The following is a 10,385-nucleotide window of genomic DNA, read 5'->3' on the forward strand; positions in this document are numbered from 1 at the left end:
CTTCTCAGATTCAGCTAGACATGATGCAGAAGCTCTCGAAAATTCTGTGTCTGAGCTCCGAGCTTTGCAGGACAAAGCAGTAGAAGTTTCTCAAGTAAGAACTGAAAAGATTAATACTTTGTAACTTGTTGTTTTTTTTCCGTCAAATTTAATCCATACCTGCGAACATCGTACAAACTTCTCGTGCATCTCCACGGCATGTTGCTCCAAACACCGCTTTCTAATTCGTGCTTCGTTCAGAAAAGTCTCCTTATTCTCAATACCTCCTTTCAGCTCCTTTTCCTCAACGGAAATCTGTAAGAAAGCAAACTAGAAATGAAAGCAGTGACACAGTGATGATGTGGGTTCGCAATCTTTCTGCTCGTGAAATATTCCATAACCACTATGACTATGTCTCGAATGAGTGTCATCGAGACTACAGTCAAGATAGTTCGTTTCCAGGTTGGAGATGACTCTGACGAGCTTCTTGCGCAGCTCCAGGAGAGCTAGAATGATCTCGAAGGGAGTGGGGTTGTCTACTCTCTCGAAGGCAAAGAAAGTCTTGGCTCTTCGCGATTGCTTCCAAGATGAAGTCTTTGAGGCTGTCATAGCTAGCGTGAGGATCACTGCTAATTCTTTCATCCATGCGGAGGGATTGCTCAGGTCTGAGCTGACACGGAGGCCAATTCAAGCTCAGTCGCAGCGAGCACCAAGGTGCCGGTCAATGCTTGTCTAGCTACAAGGCAAGCCAAAGACCAGCACTTTGAACAGCACGCGTTTTGGCTCGAGGTAGAGGGCAGTGATCAGGAGCTCGTGGTAGAGGGCGAGGCCGTGGATTTGCACTCATGCCATTCCCTTTCAACAATCAAGCAGGTACATCCACTCAACTGGCTACAGGAAAGAAAGGACCGAAAGGAGGGACACCATAGCAAGTGGTTTAAGCGAATGGGTCAGGGCAAGTAGCAGCAAATGCCAATGTCCAGTGGTGGGTAGCGGCGCGAATCTCCTCATGAGAACATGCACAGCAAAATGGGGGAGCCTGGTCGAGGTCGCGACCACAAACGTTTTCCTCCTGGACGATCTTGCTAATTACGTATGCCGTCTCTATCGACTGGAGGTTGATGCCCGTAGCTTTTGCATTGGTCACAGTACATGAGAAAGAATTTGTTTGAAAGAATGCAATGGCTCAAGTACTCGAACATGTTCCACAGAAAGTTCCTAGAGAAGAGAGGAGCCGCAAAGACAAGTTTAACAAAGAGAAAACTTCTCAGTCAAGCAGGACTAATTAAATCGTTTAAAACCCAATTTGTAAGCTTTAGGGTTTTGTGTGTTAGGATGCCCACCAGAATCCACGTTCAGTTGGGATTCTGCTGCACTAGACGGCTGCAAGAAATCACCTTCCATTAGATCGCCGCTGTGGAGCTCGACGCAATGCCGCCCGACGACCCAGCGGCGGCTGGGGCATGGGTTGCTTTTGATCCTGAGGCGACAATCGGTGCCAAGCCGATGATCGATGCCGAGGCAGTGATTGCTGATGTGAAGTAAGTAATGCATGGCAATATCTCCTAGAATTCCAATTCCAATTTCTCTTCGTATGCGCAGTACCAATGTCGACTGGACGAGACCTTGGGTGCGGAGTGACGGTAGAGCTCCGTTTGAAGAACGAGAGCTGTTTATCTATCCAAGGCAAGTCTTGTGTGTAAAATTTTGGTTCTTTCCTCCTCAATGGTCTAGAATGTGCGCAGGGCAAGGGGCACTCTCTTTGCCAGGAAAGGAAGCAGTCGAGTGTGGGCGAGCGTGAGCACTCACACGCAGCTCACCGTTCGAGTTGAGGTCGAGTCTGACTGTCGTCTTCCAAAATTTCGACCGGCATATCAACTTGTCAACGACGTGAAAAGCATCATCGAGTTATATTTTTCAAGGCAAGATGTTTTCTCAAAGGGGCTGCAAATTCACATCCAGATCCATGATTATGAAGGGTATGTGTCTCTTTGGATGCATAATCTTCATCCTCGTGCCTCTGTGGTTTTTGGTTTTTTTTTTTTTTGGAATTTCAGGAGTGTCATTGATGTTTCTTTACTTGCTGCTATAGCTGCTCTTTTATCCTTGGGAGATCAACGTCTTACTGAGACAGTGAGTCCACAACAGTTTTCTAGAGTTGATTTAGATTGAGCATTGATTTTCAGATCATGCATGATGTCCCAGTTGCCATAACTTTCGGATTTTTTACCTACGGAGGGCCAGTTGTAAGCTGTTTCATTTTTCTTTTCTTTTGTTCTACTTGATTGTGATGTATTTCTATGTTCTACTTACAGGTAGTAGATCCAAGTAGACGCGAAGAAGCTCTCATAACAGGGTCTTTGACACTGATTGTGACACAAGCCGGAAAACTCCTTTTCCGGAAGAAAGAAGGGGTGGTGAAGTGGAGCGAACTACTTTGGCCTGTTTTACAGTCCAGGGTTGCAGACGTTTCACTTCTGAAAGAATGGGTATGTTTTTCAGCTTTTTGTTCTTTCTGATGATCAAAGACTATATGTTTTTGTAGGTTGAGAGGCAGGAAGGTCTCCAGAACTTCTACAAGACCAAGGAGAAGCCTTTTGCAGGGTTCATAGGCGTACAGAAAACCTGGTATGGTTCATTTCATCATTTTCAAATGAAACTGAATGGCAGTCTTGGAATCAGGAAATACACGCCCAAGAGATTGACCACACCTCATACCAAAAGGTTGGATTCACTCACTCAACACTCAAAGGTTACTCGGCTGATTGGAAATTTGTTTTTTTTCTTTCCAGCCATATCAGCCTGGGTATAGCAGCTCGACAACTTCCTCTTCCACTCCCTTATTGGGCGCGTGAGCGCAATGAGTCGGCTGGTGAGCATGTGTCCATTCGAAGGATTGATGCCCTCGCACTCCGTCGTCTCCAGCTGGAACAGCGTAAGTAAACTTTGTTTTCGTTTTGTTTCTTAACACATTGGGAACTAATTCTAGGACGAAGGGTGAGAGGTAGTTCTAAACTACTGAAAATTACAATATGCTTTTCCAATGGGAGAACTCCAGCTGGTGGACAAACGAGCCTGGGTTTTGAGTTTGCCCACCTGCAGGTGAGTCATGGTATTAGTTATGGATAGATTATTTCTGATGTTTTGATCATAGGGTGCTTTCATTGAGAGAGATTACGTGGGGGACGCGTTAGTGACATCAAGGTCACTTGTAGGGGACCTAGTCTGTTCATGGGCACCCCTTCGGCCAAAAACAGAACACCCCTGGGATTTCTTACGACGTTTTGAGACAACAATGAGAGAACACTATCCGAAAGAAAGCATTTTTCAGAGCTTAACCGACGCAAAACATTGGTTGAAAAAAGAGGAGGAGTCTATGAAGGTAAACATCGATACATTCAGGCTATTCTATTCTGTACTCCTTTCTTTTTTCTTTTTTGGTTAACAGAAGGTACTTGAGAAAAGCAAGCGGACTTCAAAGCCAGGAGATGACTTGCCTTTTGAGCTGTGCACACGGGATGTAACAGTTATTGGCTGTTACATCCCTTTTGTCATGGAGGAGCCAAAAGGATATGATCCCCCAGGAGAATGGGGAACTGAGGAGGAGGTTTGGTTTCTTTGTTTGTAACATAAAGCTAACACGTGAACTTTGCAGGAAGATAAGAGGGAGAAGGAACTACTAGCTTTGATGTTTTATCCAAAGCTAAAAGATGAAATTTTGACGACGATGCTGGAGCCTGGTTTGAAGTTGTTTGAAGTTCACTTTGGCCAGAAGATTGGGAACGGCTGGACTTGTTTCTACAAGAGGCGAGACACCCTGAACTGGGAGAAGAAGAAACACAATGTTTGCAGTGAATCATGATAAAAGCTAAACTACTTTTTATTTCTCTCTCGTTTTTATAAGAACCCTTAGTAGATATGTTAATATGATATTTATTAAAGAAGAAATCTTCTCGCTCAAAAAAAGTTAAATGGAGAGATTTCTCTGCTCTATTAGTAATGCATTCTTTCCTCTTCGTCATCTTAGTCATTATCATCCCAGAATGCTAATTGCGCACAAAGTGGCTCTCTATTTGCACCACTAACTGTGAGGGGGAGTTCCACATCAGCGAGAAGGAAAAGAAGGAAAAAGAGGCAAACATGGGATTCCAAGAGACAATATCGGGAGCAAGAAGACCATCAAACACTGGTATTACTTTGGCCAATCGGCACAATGCATTCCAGGCTAAGGGGGCTCTCTGCCCGCTCAAGATTGCCATGGCTAGCATGTGCAACCAGCAAGATTGTCCAGGAGAAGACCATGAGGTAAGTGCTGCCCAGCACTGGAGCATGGAGTTCCTGGAAATCCGTATTGAGGGCCACCAGTACCAGAACTTGGTTGTGAAAGAGATTGCCATGGTTATGCATTGGAGAGCTTCTACTATCTCGGCGGCTATGCCCCCCCCCCCCCCCCCCCTCTGAGGAACACACGCTTTGGGCTTTCACCCCAAGCCTCCCTTAATATCAAGAGTTAGTCTCTGGGACAAGCTCGAAACTTACTAAATATGGAATGTCCTTAGATTGTGAATTTGGACACAGGACGAACACCATTGTGTTCAGGCCGATCTCTACATTCTATAGATATGCCAAATAAGCAAATCTGGACACTTTCCATAAATAGCGTTTGGGACCGAAATGAGACCAACACAAAGGGCATGATAGCGAGGGTGTTTGGCAGACATGGTAAGCTATCATCCAGCGATATTGAGAGACTAATCTTAATACGCGAGGGTTCTTGTCAAGCCAGTGCAAGACAGAGCAAAAGAAAACTAAAAGCCAGGTCGAGTATGCTCAGCTAGAAACACATAGGAGTTCCTACCTTATGTCCATCTGGCTAAGTACAGGTGCTAAGCTCAGTAAACTAACACTTGAACAAGAGGGGCTAATAAAGGGAACCAGCAATACCGACCTCCTGCCATTGCAGCAGTAAGGTAAGAGTGTCCATAAGGACTAGCTGACAGGTAACTTTCAATACCCGAAGTCACATTCGCGACACTCTCCCCCCCTTGGGAAGATCGACGTCCTCGTCGATGCAAACTTGAGTCTAGAATACCGCCAAGGAAACAACTCCAGAAAAAGTTCACAGTACTCACACTATGTGAGAAATGCACCAACTTAAATAAGTTAGGGGGCAACCTCTTTGTTTAACGCGGATGCACTACCAACTCAGACACCTTCCGGCCGTCACCGACAAAGAAATGACTAACGGAGTCAGCCACCCTTGCTACTCTGGGTGTCACCCAGCTACAAAAGTGTGATATGCCCCTGCCTGCAAGGACATAGAGAGAGGAGCCAGAGGCCCCAACCCTCCTAAGCAAAGAAACCAAACCTGTCGGTAAGGTTTAGATAGACTACTGTAAACAGGCAGTTAGAGTTGTTTACACGGTCACGCCCTTTGAACGGAATAAGGAACATTGACAGAGAAGCGGGTTATGTGACCAGTCGACAGTAGCTACCCCATGACTAGAGATTTCAACATGCACATGAAGTGCCGAAGCCAATCTGCCTATACTGGCCCAAACTCAAAGATCAATAGATGGACAATATCAAAGTCATAGACAATGATATCTTAGAGTCTTAATTATCAGTGAATATATCTTAGATTAGAACACAAAAGTATTCCAAGGAAGTTATCATCCGATAAACCAGTATTATAGTACAGGAACCACCAAAATCAACATAATTGGTAAATACAAGATTCACTATCCAACAAAATTCAATAGCCAATTGATCATCAAAGAAACTCAATGATAAAACTTAACTACCGAAAATGGCAGATAGTATGCCAACCACTCACAAAACACAACTCAAAGAACACAAAGTATCATTGACTAACAAGCACAATGCTCGCGAATATATCACCCGAAGGAAATAACATCTTAATCTATGAAAACTAACTCGAGTAATAATCAAGAGAACAAAATGAATGCTGCAAAGCAAACAAACACTTGCTCATATCAACCATTGCACTAGCCAATTTGAATAGATCCCGGTCAATAATACCAAGGAACCAAAGTTGCTTAAGCAAGTGTCAGCAACATACTACTGATGTCTCAGACCCAAGAGACCAATTCAAAGCAAACCACAAAAAACATGTGGTATTGCAAAAAGCCAGAAGCTATCAAAGAGAACAACTATCATGAAAGATCAACAATTATCCTATCAATAAAGAGATGCAAAATCATTGTTTAAGAAGGAATCCACCATTCTGAAGAATAGTAAATTATTCTAGATCAACGATAATCAAGCAAAACCTTCGACAAGGATAATCAATTATCCTAGATGATAGTCAATCATCATCAATGATTGCTAGATGGAAATACTAACTTCAACATCAAAGCTAAGAGCCAAAATGCCTTCCCCAAACAACTTTTAACAAATGGAACAATGAGCACAAAACTCAAGGAACCAAAAGCTCGAAGAAGCCTATAACTAAGTCTTGCCTAACAATGATCACAAGGTTCGCATAAACTAACTTCAATGCTAAAGAGAAATCATGGTACAACCCACAATATCCCCTTCAACACATCCATAAGTTAAACTTCATAATGCCAAAGCTAATGAAGAGCATATCTGCATCAATCCAAAAGCCAAGCACAATGAAGTTATACTCAACAAGTGATCACTAAACGATCCTCCATGAATCCATTTATAGCAAGATGTAACTCATATCATAACAAGCGCAAAAAGAATCATCAAATGATCGATATATCCCAACTGAAATCCAACAAAGATTCAATCACTTAATACCAATCACTAACTCTTCTTCTCATAGAAGTAGCATTGTCCATGACTAAATCACTTTTCAAGGAAAAGCTAAAGCTCAACCTCAACTAAGCAATCTCGTTTAGAACACAACTAACTCAAACTTGCCACTCAATTCGTTTGAACATCAACATAGTTGCTAACTAGCAATGCACGAAATGCCAATAGCACAAAGCTATAGCCAAATCATCAACACTATCTTCATCGAGACTAATGAAACTCAATATCAATCTTATAGAAAGACATCTCATCTCATTCGAATCTCAACATCAACAATGTCAATGACAAAGCATCACTTCAATGCCATCAACACTATAACAAAGCTAGAAGAAAGCAAGAGTGAATCACCACTCAAAACTCCCTAGCAACTAAGCTAACCAAAGTCGAAGATACTATACTTAGTATCCAAGACCAATCCTTCAGCAAAACTCAGTTACAGATAACACATCATCAAGGAGTGAATCACCACATCCAAGACTCAATGAAATCCAACACTATAGACCAAACGTAACTAAATGATATCAACAGAGGTAGAGTCAATATGCCAACATGAAAAAACTCATGTAGGTCTAATGACACAATCCTCCGCAACACCATCCAGTAAAGCAAGCCCATCACTGCTAAATCATCATCGAGCAAAGCAAGTGTCAACAGTCCTTGACGAAGTCTATAAGGAATCACTAGTCACAAAGCAACTAATAATCACTCCTCAACTTGCTTTCACAAGACCCAAACACCAACTCTTGTTATCAAGTTATATACTTGTCCAATATGAACGTGATACCCTAGGTACGAGATAAAAGTTCATAGACAAGCACAAACTAAATGACCACTCAAATCCAACTCAACCGCAATAAACTCACCAATGCATTTAGCCAACAGCTCTGAGCATGCCTTTTGAAGAGGCTAGCTATACGATCAACACTCAGTCGAAACTAAAGTGAAGACCATAAGATGGACTCATATCGGTACACAACCTCCTCATAGACAAAGCTATAATACGGGTACCAACATCTCAACCTCAAACAACTAAGTTGGACATCACCATCCTCAACCAAGGCGCAGGGCCACCAAGACCAAGTCAAGATCAGTAAGAGCTCACTACTCTCATAGAGTCTTAAAAAAATGCAAGGTGTAACCTGCCACCGAGCATAATGTTACAAAAGAAAGGCATAAGAGTCATCCTTCTTAGAAAAGCACAACGGCCACTTTTCTACATCAACTTCAGACTCTATCTAACTTGATTGCCTTAGCCCCAAAAGTCAGCATCCCTTTTGGGCCGCATCATACAAACTACCTACTAAGATTTAAACCAACCGAAGTCAACTCCAACCTCTTCACTAGTTTGTATTGGCTTACGAAAACGGAATGGTTTTCGGTAAAGTGACCAACAAATCAGCCATTGGAGAAGTTTAAGAAAATTTGTGGAAAATTTCCCATCCTAGAGAAAGAATGACTCTCAGTCCAGGATTGCAAACTTTCAAGACTCAACCAACTTCCTCCTACCAACAACTTCACATAAGCTCACCTCAACACAGATTCTTATGACCCAATAGCATGCTTAAGCATCAAACAACTTTACCCATCTAATCGATATCCAACACCGACATCCGCAAAGTGCAAAATGAACATCTAAGGCTTGATCACGAAGACCACATCTTCGGATATCCGCATTGCACTAACACTCTTTTTCAATCACCTTCAAGATCCAATGTGAAGCCAAAACACTAACAAGAAAAATGACATAGAGAATCAAGGGCCAAGGAAAACTTCCTCATCACTCGAAATAACAATGCCACTTCCACTAACACAAGTGCTAGCAATGTCAATGCCTCAACTACACATCTTCTCCATCTAACAATCTACTCCAAGTGTTAACGGGTCAACCGACAAGCCATAGCAAGTGAATGCTATAATCCTTTTCCAACACCTAATGGGCAAACTCAAAGAAACAAGGTACCAACATAAACTTAGCATAATGGACCATCACCGAGAATCTAGTCAAAGCTACTACAATGCTACTTCGTGCAAGTAGACTAGCTTCACTATCAAGCACTTTGGGGTTGATCATCATTTAACCAAACAACTTCGTAAACATATTGCTCATTATCACATAGATATGATATAAATATCACAATGATTTGATCATCAATTGAGTAACGCAATGAGCAATGCCTATGTTACTTCAAACGTTTATGTGAGTATCAAATGCTAACTCGATTGAACAAAATGCAACATAAATGCCACACTCCACCAATAGAGGTTTACAACACCCAACACCACTAACTTTTGTTCACAACACAGACAAGCTCATGCCACTCTCTTTCCGACCAATCTCAAAACTAATCTAACACCAAGCTACTCAAGGAGCAATAGCAAGATTCCCTGGAAAAGAATTGAGCATTGCAACCTAAGTCTTCCAATAGCGAGCCTAGACAAAATGGTTTAGTGTTTCACCACTATCCACCCCATAACTCACCACTTGTAAGACCATCACTTCCAACATGCATCAAGGTAGGGACTCTTGATTGCATAATGTGAACACAAGCAATGAGTTAACACCTCATTGCAAATCATCTCTCCAAGAAGAGAAAATGATTTACGTATTTGATCCTCCGTCCCCGATGACTCTCTTTTCGGTCTCATCTTTGACCAAACCTCAAGCTTGCTTTCGCACTGCCTTCAGTTCAATCGAAGAAAAGTTTATGAGAGAGCACGGCAATGATTACTTGAACCAATAGACTATTCCCTACAGTCTTGATTGATCCACTTATAATCATGCCTAGGAAGGATCCACTAGTGCCGTGCTAAACAGCTACGGACCAGCCTATTTGCCACTCATAGCAAACCCAAGGAAAGTTACTCATGGAACCATTGATAGGCTAACATTAATCCTGCCAACTCAAAGAGTAACCTCGAGTTGCTAATGTGCCTCACTCACGAGCCCAAGCGCAAACTCGTGTAAACGGAACAACTCACATAATTTGGAACAAAACGGTAACCAAATCCATACCCAAGGAACAAATGCAAAGCCTTTGCACCCAAACGTGTACCCACTCAAATCATCGTTTTCATCTCTGCGTATGCAACGAGACTAGTTGCCCAATCTCATTGGATAGTATCGCTGAGACTCATCCTCTAATACCAAATGTAGTGCACGTGGTTTTTACCCTTTATCCTATGGTGATTTACCATAGGATAACACCACGAAGCGGACCCTAAACCCTCTTTGTGCCACGTGACAGATGCCACATGTCACATGCCACGTGTCCAAAGGAACGTGGTGTGGAACACAAGGTTCAGGGCCTTGGGCCACTGAACGAAGGAACGGTGCCAAACTCCCAAGTGTGGAGCTAAGAAGTGATAGAACCGAACCACAGAGCAATTCTCGAGCATATAGCCCAAGGAGCAAAGGGACAGGAGCCCAGAGCGACTTGGAATAGTTCTAGAGCAACCAGCATCCCAATGCCAGGACCAGCATGCAAAATGGAGCCAAATGGAGTCTGGCGCTATTTCGGCATACCGGTGGCCTAACGTGAGGACATCGGTACTCCACCAGCTAGCATGGAATGGAACTAGGGCTTAGACCCAAGCCAGACACA

The 10,385-nt window shown here is 42.9% G+C and overlaps 2 protein-coding genes across 2 annotated transcripts in view; one reads left to right on the forward strand and one right to left on the reverse strand.

Moving 5' to 3' along the window:
- The first annotated feature begins 448 nt into the window (after positions 1-448).
- On the forward strand, positions 449-3,841 carry LOC9636531. Its single transcript, XM_024677904.1, has 13 exons — positions 449-693; positions 853-1,096; positions 1,387-1,520; positions 1,725-1,958; positions 2,037-2,112; positions 2,166-2,225; positions 2,295-2,468; positions 2,525-2,607; positions 2,662-2,703; positions 2,772-2,859; positions 3,134-3,361; positions 3,428-3,586; positions 3,635-3,841. The coding sequence occupies exons 1-13, from the start codon at positions 449-451 to the stop codon at positions 3,839-3,841; spliced, it is 1,974 nt and encodes a 657-aa protein (XP_024533672.1).
- Positions 3,842-4,025: 184 nt separating this feature from the next.
- Positions 4,026-10,385, reverse strand: part of LOC9636532 ((3S,6E)-nerolidol synthase-like) — a 10,788-nt gene continuing 4,428 nt past the window's right edge. Inside the window, exon 5 of the mRNA XM_024677905.1 lies at positions 4,026-4,317. Within this exon, the coding sequence (XP_024533673.1) occupies positions 4,026-4,317 (292 nt within the window). The remainder of the gene's footprint in view (positions 4,318-10,385) is intronic.

This window comes from Selaginella moellendorffii, unplaced genomic scaffold (assembly GCF_000143415.4).
Source record: "Selaginella moellendorffii unplaced genomic scaffold, v1.0 SELMOscaffold_20, whole genome shotgun sequence".
NCBI lineage: Eukaryota > Viridiplantae > Streptophyta > Lycopodiopsida > Selaginellales > Selaginellaceae > Selaginella > Selaginella moellendorffii.